At 43.0% G+C, this 12,692-nt stretch overlaps 1 protein-coding gene across 4 annotated transcripts; it reads right to left on the bottom strand.

Moving 5' to 3' along the window:
* Positions 1–1,302: 1,302 nt before the first annotated feature.
* Positions 1,303–12,469, bottom strand: slc25a42 (solute carrier family 25 member 42). Of its 4 annotated transcripts, none has more exons than XM_086203495.1 (8): positions 12,080–12,469; positions 9,130–9,299; positions 7,168–7,279; positions 6,961–6,986; positions 6,603–6,769; positions 6,393–6,509; positions 6,141–6,292; positions 1,303–5,456 (listed from the first exon to the last, which is right to left on the bottom strand). In XM_086203495.1, exons 2-8 carry the CDS (start codon positions 9,217–9,219, stop codon positions 5,131–5,133), a joined length of 990 nt encoding a protein of 329 aa, XP_086059621.1. In that variant the 5' UTR covers positions 9,220–9,299; positions 12,080–12,469; the 3' UTR covers positions 1,303–5,130. The 4 variants fall into 4 exon arrangements, with proteins under 4 accessions (XP_086059621.1, XP_086059620.1, XP_086059622.1 ...); XM_086203494.1 differs by having other exon boundaries at positions 12,085–12,469; XM_086203496.1 differs by having other exon boundaries at positions 12,329–12,459.
* Positions 12,470–12,692: the final 223 nt, after the last annotated feature.

The raw sequence follows: 12,692 nt of genomic DNA, 5'->3' as shown, positions 1-12,692 counted from the left end.
GGTGCCATTTTCATCAGCCATAAGTAGGTTAATGTTATTCTGTAATTTTAATCAACATTCGCTGGGTTTGGAGCCATAAATTAAGAAGAAGGAAAAAAAAAAGACACTTGAATCAGTAGAAAATGTGTTGTTGGAAGAAACCATTGTGTGTACAGGCCTCAATAGAAATATGGATACATAGAGGAAGGAGAGAGAGGGAGAGAGAGAGAGAGAGAGATAGAGATAGAGAGAAGCCATCATCTGAATAAATGCAAATTGGCTCTGCCTCCACTTGGCATTTTGCCCTGTATCTATAGCAACCACATCTTCTGGCTCTCTCCCTCCATTCCTCCCTCCTTCCTTCTCTAATTAGTCCTCTATTTCCCCCATCGCTCCTTTCTAACAGTGCCCTTTACGCCTTCTTTATCCAACGTTCACAGAAATCTTGGCACAAACAGCAAAACCGGTTTAAGATATTTCACCTCATTCAGAAAGGAGCTTCTGACCAGGGACACTGGTAATTAAATTCTCTTTAAATAAATACTGATTTGGTTTCTGGGATCCACGTCTGACTGTGATATTAGACACTCTCTGCTTTAAATATTATAATTTTCTTTAACAGAATCAGTTTTTATTTTGCTGGTAGCGAACGCATCCCTCGGGGCTCATGTGCTGCTGTGAGGCGTTCACGGTCAAGTTCAACGTGTCTTCGATCACGGCCTCGGGCGGGGAAGCTGCACCATCTGACCCAGCTCACCTTCCATGCGCTCCCAGCGCCGGGCTGCACTGACACCTACCGGCCATTTGTAGAACTACAGCTGAGGGGATTCTTTCATTTGCGGGGACGGTGCTTCCTCTAGTGGGCTTTTGAAGTCATTACAGCACGTTTTCAGTCTTCATGACACGCATACCGTGTTAAAAAAAAACCCCACAAACGAACAAAAACCCACAATAAAACAAGGCTAGATGCTAGATTAATTTTTGAGAGGCTAGATTGCTGGGTAATTTTTAGATTTTTTTTCTTAATATGGAAAAAAAATTGACACTGCATATTCGTTTAACATATCAAAATTAAACCATCTTAGATCCTTTTCATAATCAGATATTCTTCAATTTCCTGTTTTTTTTTGTTGTTGTTGGTAAAATCGGTTGTTTAACTTATTAACTATGTGTACCGTTATAAAGACACAACAGAGTTTTTGTTTCGAATCTTCTGTCCCCATCATTTCTAACAACACAGTCACTCTCAGTTCCACTCTTCTAACGTTAAATCCAGTATCAAACATTCAGGGGCAGAAGTAGTAAACATGACGTTTTAGTCAACATCCACTTTTATTCAACATTTCACAACGTTGATACGGTTACACCACCATCACTGTAGACTGGACCAAGGGTGCAGTTCTAGCAGGAACGTTTACATTCAGTTGGCACAAAATCACTATGGATTTACAGGACAGTCGTTACAGAACCAACAAAAACATACAGGACAAACCTGTTGCAACACGCGAAAACAGTGGCGTTGTGTGTCTGCACGTCTATGTCTGGTGACCCTGCAGAACAAGAAGTTCCCTCTCCTCTAAATTACTGGCAGTTTAAAACATTTAATTCCTTGTTAATCCAAAAAGGAAAAATAAAATTGGCATTTTAAGATTATCAATCTAAAATATGCTATACACTTGTCATACTGTATTTCATAATGTGCTATAAAATTAGATAATAACACTATAATGCTCCTTATGTTATTCCAATTCAATCCACATACATGTAGCAATTTAAGGCCTGTTGAATGTGAAGACGCTGTATCTCTCAAATTATTAGGTTAGAAAGGGTTTCCTATCGTCTCGCTCCACACGGCAATACCCTGCAAGGCAGCTGATAAGGTTACAAAATTCACATACAAAAACTGGACCTGAAGGGAAACATTCAGTCACAGAATTCTAACAAACCGCAGACATTGAAGCACCTTAAAACAATCTGACGCCCCGTTAAATATCCGTTACTTCAACACCGAAGAAAGGCTAGAAAAATGGAAGCAACCTTCAAAAAAGGTTAATAAAAGTAGCTTGGTCTCAGTAACAGATTACCATCCCTCGCTAGGCACTTGAAGGGTCAGTAATGATGAGACATTCGGGTCTAACTTCAGCCAGCAGGAGGCAGAAGGACCGTAAAGTGACAGGAGATGATGTCACCATCTGCATGTCAGCCCCCTGTCAATCAGGGAGCATCACAGGTGTTGGAACGCTGCTACGCTGGATGTGATGCGGCCGGTTCATCCGGCTTAGTTGGACCGCGGTTGAAGACAAATGAGGGAAATGACTTGGTGATGGTAGGATGACATCGCTCTTGTGTTGGGAGAACACATCACGCGTGTAGGAGGAGGAGGGGGGGGGGGGAGACACGCGTCTCTTCCCTCAAATTAACAAATTAATAAAGAATTGTTGGAGTACTGCTTCTGGGGTCAAATTCCAAAAATCACCAAGCAGTAAAAAAATTAAAAAAAAGAAAGAAAAAAGAAAGAAAAATTTTAAAATGATTGCACATCAAACCAAACCAAAAATCATCCCAAAAAAAATCTAATTTTGATAATCCAACTGTGAATGAGGCAAAGATAAAAGACTTTATGAAATGATACATGATAGAATTACAGGAAAAGTCAGAGCACAGAGGCAACAATCACTCAGTTATGGGTCATTTTAGATGAATAAATAACAATATAACGTGTGCAGCACTAGAGCTTCTATTTTTGAACTCTCATTTCTAGCTTTATTGACACTGAAGCTTCTCCTGCCCTCCTGCTCCATCAGCTCAATCCTCCCTCTTGTGTTCGACGTGAAAAACCAGACGTGCAGCCGTCGGCTTCGATCCTGGTGAAACTGTGTTCGGACCCCGAACGCTGCTCCGCGCAACACAACCGCCCACATTTGAAACGTCGGGTTATGTGCTGAGGTAAATTACAATACTGAGGAAACAAAAGACATTATTAAAAACAAATAACGGATTAATGCCTAGAGATGAGAACTCTGATGACCTCCTCACCAGGGCTTTGTGTACTTCAAGTCAAGTTAGTCAATTAATTAAAACTAGAGCCCAACTGATACGGGCTGTTCAGGGCCGATGCCTGACACCACAGCCATATACCAGACAGATATCTATTAAACATGAAGTAATGCCGCCGTAACGTTCGTTAATTCACACAAATAAAAGTACGCACACTAAACAGCCCAGTTTTGCCTCATTACTTCATGTGAGCATCACGCCATACTGTTCAACAGTCGTATTTACACTCTGGCAATGTCAGTGAAACATACCGGTCACGTATTTCACACAGGGATGCAGGATACTGTCACCTCGGGGTCAGCAGACATCCATCATTCTAGAAATATACCATAATCGGTCCAATCGTCGATGTCCGCATCAACCCACAGAGCAAAGTTAAGTTCCTTCATTTTTGCTGTTGTTTACAATGAAGCAACCATAAACTCGAGGCTTTCCCCAAATGCTTTGGAAATTAGTTCAAATGTTCCTCTTTCAAATGCAACTTGTTTATGTGCGTTTTTCAGTCCGACCAAAATGTTAATATCGTATAAACTTGTTTAATTCAGATAACAGAGGCAAAAATCGGCTACATTGGTTGTAAAATATCAGCATGTCGGATAACAGCAAAAAAAATAATAATTTTTAAATCATGCATCCCTCACATATGAAATAGTGACCTGACAAGTTTAATATCATCAACCAACATCAACCCACATCCCAACTAACCAACTATCAAGTCCGTCCAGCTCGGACAGAAACTGCCGCTGCTCTTTGATATGAGTTAAAGGGAAAATCCCCCCACGACCAAAAGTTACGTTGTTGACCTTTTGAGTTTAATCTCATTCCTCTTAACACGCCAGGGATGAAAAGTCGCCTCTCTGACGGCAGATTCTGCAGTCGCAGATGCGCGTTAGGGGTCAGGAGGCTGGCAGACCGGTGCAATATTCACTCAAGCATCGGCAGCTGAGACACGTGCTGGCGTAAAGGTTGAAGGTGATGTTAGATAATTCTGTTCTAGTGTTCCTGTGAACTGTTTAACTAGCCACATCAAACTGGAATCCCCTTTTTAAAACAGCTGGCGGCATCAATTTCATCAATCAGCATTGCTAATCATCTCAAACTGCATTAAAAACTAAATCAAAATCATTATTTCTCGCTGTGATTAACAAATCTCTCCCTAAACTGAACACGCTCTTCCCTACGCCAGTGCGTCGCACCTCCATTATGATCATCAACCGGCGAGTTTTTGCATAAACCAGCTGACAAACATAAATATACAAACAAACAAACGCAGGCTTAAATGTAACCTCATTCACCGAGGTAATAATTCAGCCAGTAAATCTAAGTATCACAGTTTGCAAAGTAAAATAGCATCGGTGATATGATTACAGTGAAAACTGAGGTCGAATCAATTGGGCACTCTTTATGTTTCATACCAGTTGGCACTCAACTTAAAACAGGTTCATGCGTGTGACATCACTGCGGGAACTAAACTACAAATATGTCTTGGTTCAGTCGGTGTGGAGAAGCTCCACCTGAGTCACACAACTCAAACCGGAAAAAACTAAGTGATGGCAGGAACGACGCGGTTTCATCCGTGCTGCTAAAGCTGTTCTGTGAACCTTTGTGCTAAAATATGCTAACACCACATAACAATCTGCAGCTAGCGCAGCTTCTAACCTTTGGTATAATTCCTCAAAAACACGCTGGCGCAAGATGAAACACATCTGCAGGGGGCGCTACTCATCAAACCAAATGTTTCACGAGTCAATGGTGTATGAACAGCGTCCTGCATTGCATTGCAAGGCAGTTGGGAAGCAAGTGTGTGACCCTCCCAGCACTCTGATTGACAAACACTCTCACGGGTCAGGAGCGTCATTAATGCATCCACAGAAAAATCACGGACTGTATTGCACTTAGAAGCACATGACTGCGTTTACTCAGCACTGTCCAACGTACCTCCAGGGACTGGACTTCCCCACACAGATAAAACGTGAGAATACATTCATATTACCCACACATCCTGAGAGTGTGTGTTCCATCCAGCGATACATATATTCCTCACGCTCTCCCCACAGGGGCCTGAGGAAATTTTTCCTCAAGCTTCTCTCGCCATTATCGAGCTGTGACGCCCATCTGGTGCAGTTTCCTCAGGAGAATCTGAGTCAGATCGAAAGTGGTGAAGCTGATCCCCACTGCCACTGGCCCTTTGACCCAGTTCATACTGAGACCTTTGTAGAGTCCGCGGATGACCCCCTCCTCGGACACGATCTCTTTCATGGTGCCCAGGATGGTGCCGTATGTGTGACCTGTGACACCTGCAGTCTGCATGCGCCGTCGCACCACATCCAGAGGGTAGGACGCCGACTGACCGATGAGGCCGGCGCAGGCTCCGAAGGCCAGGCGTTCATAAGAGTAGGGCTGCGGGCGACCACTTCTCTCTACGGTGGAGAAGATGATGGAAGGTATAAATACAAGAAAACAAGTACTTGCACTGCCTGCAAAGGTCATTATGCCAGTGAATGTTTATCATTGAGGTCATAGCAGGTGGTAAAATGCAGCCCAGTTCAACAACTCTAACCACTTCAGCTAGTAAACTAACACCTCTCCGACACTTTCAATCAGAACCTTACCTCTTCGATGTTTTTAGTCTATTAAGTGGCCAGCCAGTGTGTAAATACACAACATGAACATCGGACGTGAGGACACAAAGACAGGAGCTGCAAATACATGTGAAGTGGTTTTCCATCGCAGGGACTCACAGTACTCACTAGGGGGCACTGATGTTTACAGAAACAGCCCCAGTTTGCATTCCAGCCTTTTCTCTGGCCACTGCACTGAAGACGCGAGTTCAAATAATCCCGCAACAGCTTCTATGGCCGTATCCTGTTGTAAATTTGGAGCATAACAAGATCCTCGTCTATCAAAATATTGTTGACATCCAAATACTGGGTGAGGTTTGGAAAGAATAAAGAAGGCAAACATCAGGCTGAGAGATGACAGGCTCTCGTCTGAGTCACTCCCAACGTTAACATGAATTTTGAGATGAATGTCTCATGAAGCTCAGCTGTTATAGGCAGGCAGCACGTGTGAATACACAAGATTTGGTCACGTTGGTACAGTACCTGCATGTAGTTTCTTCAGCGTCTCATAGGTGAAGAAGCTGAGCCCAGCATAGGGGACCACACCCAGTATCGTGGGGGTAAAACCTCGATACAAGGTCTTCAGTCCCTCCTCTCGAGAAATCCTCACAAACACATGCAGGATGTTGCTGTACCTGAAGAAACAAAAACATGGAATTATGAACTGATTTTTCCCGTGTAGCACCACTATGTCCTTACACGCAGGGTAGCAGTCATAATGTTTTCGAGGCTTACATTTGCTTTGGCGTGACAGCCATCCTCGCCCGCACCATGTCCAGAGGATAGGTCAGCATGGCTGCCGTGGTGCCAGCCATAGACCCCGCCAGCAGCCTTGGAAATGGAGGTAGGGACCTAAAACAGAGGAAAACAAATATACATAAGCCCTTTTAATACTTAATGGGATGAAATCTTCAATGCACTGTGCTGATTCCACCTGACACTCACTTCCCCTGGAAGCCATAGTAACCTCCCAGCAGCATTTTGTACTGCTCATGAGCACAGAACTGGATGGCAGCGTACGGGATGACGCGCACCATGGTGGCTGAGTTCCCCCTCCACAGACTGAGGAAGCCATCCTTCAGGTAGGTGCGGTAGATTAACCTGTAGGCCTCCTGCCATGAAGAGTGTGTACATAAACACTTCAATGCATGAGCGTTCTTGTTTTGCCTTCAGTGATACACACTCAGGAGATCAGGCTAAACCCGTCTCATGTTAACTGCATTACTCTGCATTTGGAATAACTTCCTACATTGAAAGAACCAGAAGACCTGCCTGAAATATTCGATGATCATATCAAACCTACCTTGGCAGAGAATCTTGCTGAAGACACTGAAAAGTACAAACGCACAATTAAAATGATGCGTGCTGGTCGATTCAAATGATAGCTTTTCTAATGTGCTTTAATCGTGGCAGTGAAAACACAACTTAACATGCTGTGGCACTAAACCAATGGCATCTATGTGGGTTAGTTAATCCCGGTGATCTAAAAACAGCACAGCATCCAACTTGCCTTGGAAGATGATTTTAGTCCTGTCCAATGGGGCGACAGCTGTCTTAGCTACAGCTCCAGCTAAAGCCCCCGAGAAGAGCGAGTTGATTACAGACTGAGTCTGCTTCAGGCCCTGCACAGCAAGGGAAGAGTTGCATTTAGGGTCACCGCCATCGACGGGTCACCACCCAGGAGAATTTTGTATCCTCACGTGAACAAAACTGTGTTTGGGTTGCTGTCGATCATTAAGCTGCAGTTGCACAAGGCTGATATTCAATCTGGTGAAGCTCCTGACTAAACCTGACCGCGGCCAGCAGACGTCTTTTGATATCCAAAGAAAAGATTGCGAAAGTTTCGAGTTCAGCTCAGATAACACAACCGCTCTTTGCCAGCTTTTAACAGTGTTCCAACAGTCAATTCCTCTGACAGATTAAGTGAAGAATCTTTTAAATATTGTTGGAGGATGTGTTTTGTGCTGCGTTGTGTTTTTTGTCTGTTGTTTCAGCCATGTGATGCTGCTGTCTGTGTTTGTTGTTCTGACACTGACTTGAGCTGCCTCCTGCTGCACTGAAGGCAAATTCCACCGGCCTTAGTCATGCGGTCATTTCTGAACTTTTCAGACACACATTGGTTAAAAGGGATATCTTTCTTTAAAGAACATTGATTATCATTCGGGGTGTAACAGTTCAGCAAACACATAGTTTGGTTTGTGGTTTTTGGGTCATTGTTGAAGCTCAGTTTGGGTTTTTTTTTTTTAATTAAAAGTGATATTTCATGCAACAAAAAAAGAAGGTTTTTTTTTTGCCTTTCGAGTAGTCATAAATAGATGTCTTGTTCTCACAAAGATGTTTTTCTTTCTCTTCTATCAACTCCAGAGTTCAGAAAGAGCCAGCCACGTATATTTAGCTGGAAACTAATAGCGGCTGACGACTTAACTGTCCAAAATTGTCAGTTTACAAATTCGCAAGCACACCGTCTGGTATAATAATACTCAGTGACACACACACACTTTGATTTGAGCTAAAAACAAACTAACCTTTCCTGTGTCACACTTCTGGTATGAAATGCTTGCACTTGTTCTACTTTTTGTAATGGGGGTAGCTTTCCGTATACAGTAGCTGGACTTCGCGTGACGAGAGATTTGTACATGATCCCAAACCTGCCTGGTCTCACATGCTATGAGACTGTAATCTGTTAGCTGGGAAGCACTATGTTTAGGTAGGGGATTAACTAGTAAGTTCCACACACCAGGAACCAGAAATGGCGGAAGGTTTAGCCCTGAGACTAGCAAACATATCCTGTAAAAACCTGCATATTAGCTAAACTACGAGCATTGTAGTTGGTTTTATGTTCCTCACATCAAAGTGTTTGTGGATTACTGAGCATACAGATGGGTAAAAGGGATGTGGATTATACCAGATGATGCACTTGTGAGTTTGTAAACGGCCAATTTTGCAGTTATTTGTTGTAAGGCACAATTAGCATCAAGCTGAATATACGTGGCTGGTTCTGCCTGCGTTCTGGAATCACAAACAAGTGATGCAGGATGAAAAAAAAAGCATGTTTGTAAGCTCAAGAAACCTGTTTGTGAGTACTTAGAAGAAAAAATACACTTAAGAATACACGTCTCCACCCAAGTACAACAAAATGGAGAAACTCATACTGCACTGAAATGAATGAGAAACCTAAATAAATATTCACGACTGTGTTTTACTGACCTATGGTCACTTCTGCACTTGTGTTTGCCTGTATTCCTCTGCACTTTCCAGGGTGGAGTTGGCTTGGCATTGACCTGTTTTCTTCTATGTGACATTCAGTTAAAATATCTGGTTCACTGAAACTGAAATAGAGACTGTTTGGGCTCAGTGCTGCTAATTTTTCAACACTGGCCTGAGTAAAGATTCTATTGCATTTGTCTCTGGTTGAGAGAAGTATAGCTTATATCTGTTATCAAAGATAGATGCTGTCTGAAGGAGATGTCACCTCATAGTTGCCCTCCGACTGACTGGACGCCCGGGGCAGCACTTCTCCCTGTGGGAATGATGCTCTTTGTTCCTGGACTCCACTTCCCATCCCTGAGGACTACTCACAGCTGTCACGGAGCTCATACATGAATTCAACCACTAGGGGGCAGCAACACCAGTCTCTGTGAGCTATAGAGGAGAGGGAGAGGTCAGACAGAAAAAGACGGCGGGTCAGCTGGGAACGGAGATGTAGCAGTGTTGACAACTTCAAAATTACTACCTCACGTGATGATAAATTCAAACTCCGCATATTTACTTAAGTACATATGCACATAGTAGTTCTTTATATGTCAATAGCACCATGTGAGCGCGTGATGACACAGAGCGGCTGTCAGAAAGCTATCTGACCCAAACTCTTCCACCAGGGTATTGTATTGCTTGGCAGTCATGAGCTGTTGTCACCTTCTCAGCTACAGCATACCAGCATATGTGAAAACGTACTGTTAGAAAATAGAAATCGACCTAACAGCACCCTCCATCCACCCTTAAGTGGTTTAACGGCACCCAGTTCTGGAATTAAATGATAAATAGTTGACTGCTGAATCACCAGACGACCACACCTTTGAAGGACACATAAAGACACCGAGCAAAGTCAGGCAGGTTACACACAAACAAATCTTGTGAAAAACAGACTGAGGGTCTTGTAGGTGAAAGGTAAAACAGGCCAACAGCAGCAGTGGCACTCCTCGCTCAAATCAGACTCTCCAGATTACACCGTTTTAGCACATCTTCGTACGGTCAGAAGGACACTCGGGCCACGCTACCACAAAGTTAAGAAGAACACGACGGGAATACAAAAAAAAGATCATTATCCGGGGTTAACTAATTAACAACAAAAAAAGGTTTGTAGTCTATTTGACTGGACAATCACATGTTGATGCTACTTTCAACCCCCCCCCCCCCCCCCAAATCCACTGATCATTTATAAAACAACTTTCACAGACAATCATTTATCAAACCAACTTCATGATCATTCCAGGTATAGATTACCTAGCCTGAGGTCGCCTCTGTGACTGTCTTTATGATGGCGCGCCAACGAGTGTACGCGTTTTGTATACTCTGTCAAAATTATGTTTGATTTAGGCGTATTTCATAGAGAAATTATTGATGAATTTGGCGCAAGTTGTGATGGAAGTGTACTGCAATCAGTCCTGCGGTCTTCACATGTTGTTCACTGCTGGAGAGAAGAAAGAACAACCAGCTCAAGGTTCAATCTTAGGGGAATTTGAGAGGTCACAACACCTCTCTTACTCTCTCTGTCTTTACAATACAAATGACAGAAATGTTTTTTTATTCTTGTTGCCGCAGTTGATTTTTAAAAAAAAAACTGATTTCACGTTTTTCTCTGTTGTTATTTGAAATCAGAGTTTAAGAGGCCTCTCTACAAATTCTGCGATTTGTCACAAATTCTAGAAGCCAATCCTGGTCTAATATAGAGCAAAGACAAGGAGGACGTGAAAGTTGAAAGGCTCCAGTGCATGAATGGTAACAATGGACGATGTAGAGCGGTGGGAGACATCTTGTACCAGACAGTTCAATTTGTGAACTGACTAACATTTGTTAGTCATAAAACCTGGGATTGTTTTAATGAGGTTGAAGAATTCGTGGAAGAATTTTCATGTTGCGTTTTGATCTGACTCCTGTCTAAATTAAAATTCTATTAAAACCACCAGGTATTCAGCAACAATGAGGAGAACCCTGATCATGAGAGAAAGCCAGGACACCAGAGAGTAAACAGAGGGTCTACAGCAGAGCAGGGTAGTCACGGGCATCTAATATTGGCATCAGCACAACAGGCCTCACTCACTGTCCTCTCACATTAGTCGCCCAGCCCTCCGTCCTCCTCCCCCATGCATATCATTTTACAGTTCCTTGTTCCTGACTGATAGCTCTGTCTGTTCTGCATCTCTATTACTTTGATGCAGAGCCCAGATTTACCCACTAATCATCTGTAGTCCAATATCGCATTTCTGTGCCATACATGAGAGGAGTGCTGTCCCATTTCTAATTCATGCTGCATACAATACAGAGGACAGCAGAGTCTGTAGATGGATAGTGATACACACACACACACACACACACACACACACACACACACACACACACACACACACAGAGTTTCTGGTGTCCTTGTGGTTTATGATCCAATGTGTATGTCCTCTCCTGTCAGTTAAAGCCATCAAGTAAGGTGCAATAAAATAAAAACATCCCAAAAGCACCAGTGACCATAAAATGTAAAAGATAAATTTCATCCAGCATGTATCACCAAATGGAAACAGAATTGTGATAATAGTATAAAGTACCTTCAGGCTCAGGCCCTAATTATTAATGAGGACAACCAATCAAAGAGTATAAACATAAAACCTTGTTACTTAAAACAATTGCGTTCTGTTAAGATTAAAAACCTTATTTTCAAATTATTTAACTTAGAAGAGTGTGAATGTTTATCGTGCACTGCAAGATAATAACTGACAGGAAAAAGGCAGGGCGTGAAGACAGTTTATCCCTGATTACTGTTAGAACAAGAAACGCAACCCTCTTGAAACAGTCTTTTTAGAGCAGCCATTACCTAGGCTCTTTTCCCTGTCTGAAAATAATAATTAGCAAAAGGTGCAGAAGGATTATCCATTTTGCTGAGCCGAAGGATACGTCCTCAGTCTTTCAACCTTGCTTTTAGAATACATTTGTAAAATCGGTTAAATAACAGCAGTGAATCCCATGATTTTCCTTTGTCCTCTTATTAAATCAATCACTTATGTTGACAGTTCATGATCTCCATGACATTTTGACTTCAATCCTATACTGTTTTATTGCATTCACCAAATAACCACGGCGCTTGCTTCTCCCCCTGCACCTTCCAGTCTCGCCTGAACTTGTCCAATAACGTGACACACTCTCCAGGATCGCACCTTACCTGCTGAGAGGCTTGGCACCCTCACCAAGACTCCCGATACTTCGATATACTTCACCAGAAGCCCTTCCCAGGTCCTAAATATGTTCTTCTGAAGCTCTTTTCAACATTTAAGTTAGCTTAACCGCAGCAGGTTAGATAACGTTGGCTAGCTGTTAGCTTAAGGCTACATCAGTGTTTACGCTAGCGTTAGTTACGTCAACAGCGTTGCGGGAATGTTAAGCGCAAACTTCAGTCTGCGGTGCACCTGAGGAATCCGTCTTCCACGCACTTCTAAAATAATCATCACAAAAGTGACCATGAGTGTCTGACATCGTCCATGCTGGTGTATTTACTCCTCCTGTCAGCGTGCGAGACTGTTAGCTTGGTCACAGTGAGATTTGACAAGGACGAGTACGGTGGAATTATGGGAAGTGGAGTCTGAATGAGGTGAAGCATGTTTGGATAGGTCAGTTCGAGGGGCGTGAGGAGGCGACTCGCTGGGCAACTATTCCGGCGTTTGCAACAGTTTCCATGGACGATTCTGCATCCATACAGTTACACTGTAAGCTAATGTCCGGACTACATTTAGACTCTGTCTCGGCAAATAGACGCTCTCGCACTCGTAGCAT

The sequence above is a fragment of the Aulostomus chinensis genome, chromosome 5 (assembly GCF_037954235.1).
Source record: "Aulostomus chinensis isolate RoL2024-O1b breed Wild chromosome 5, RoL_Achi_v1.0, whole genome shotgun sequence".
Lineage (NCBI taxonomy): Eukaryota > Metazoa > Chordata > Actinopteri > Syngnathiformes > Aulostomidae > Aulostomus > Aulostomus chinensis.
This window is presented reverse-complemented; position numbering and strand designations above follow the sequence as displayed.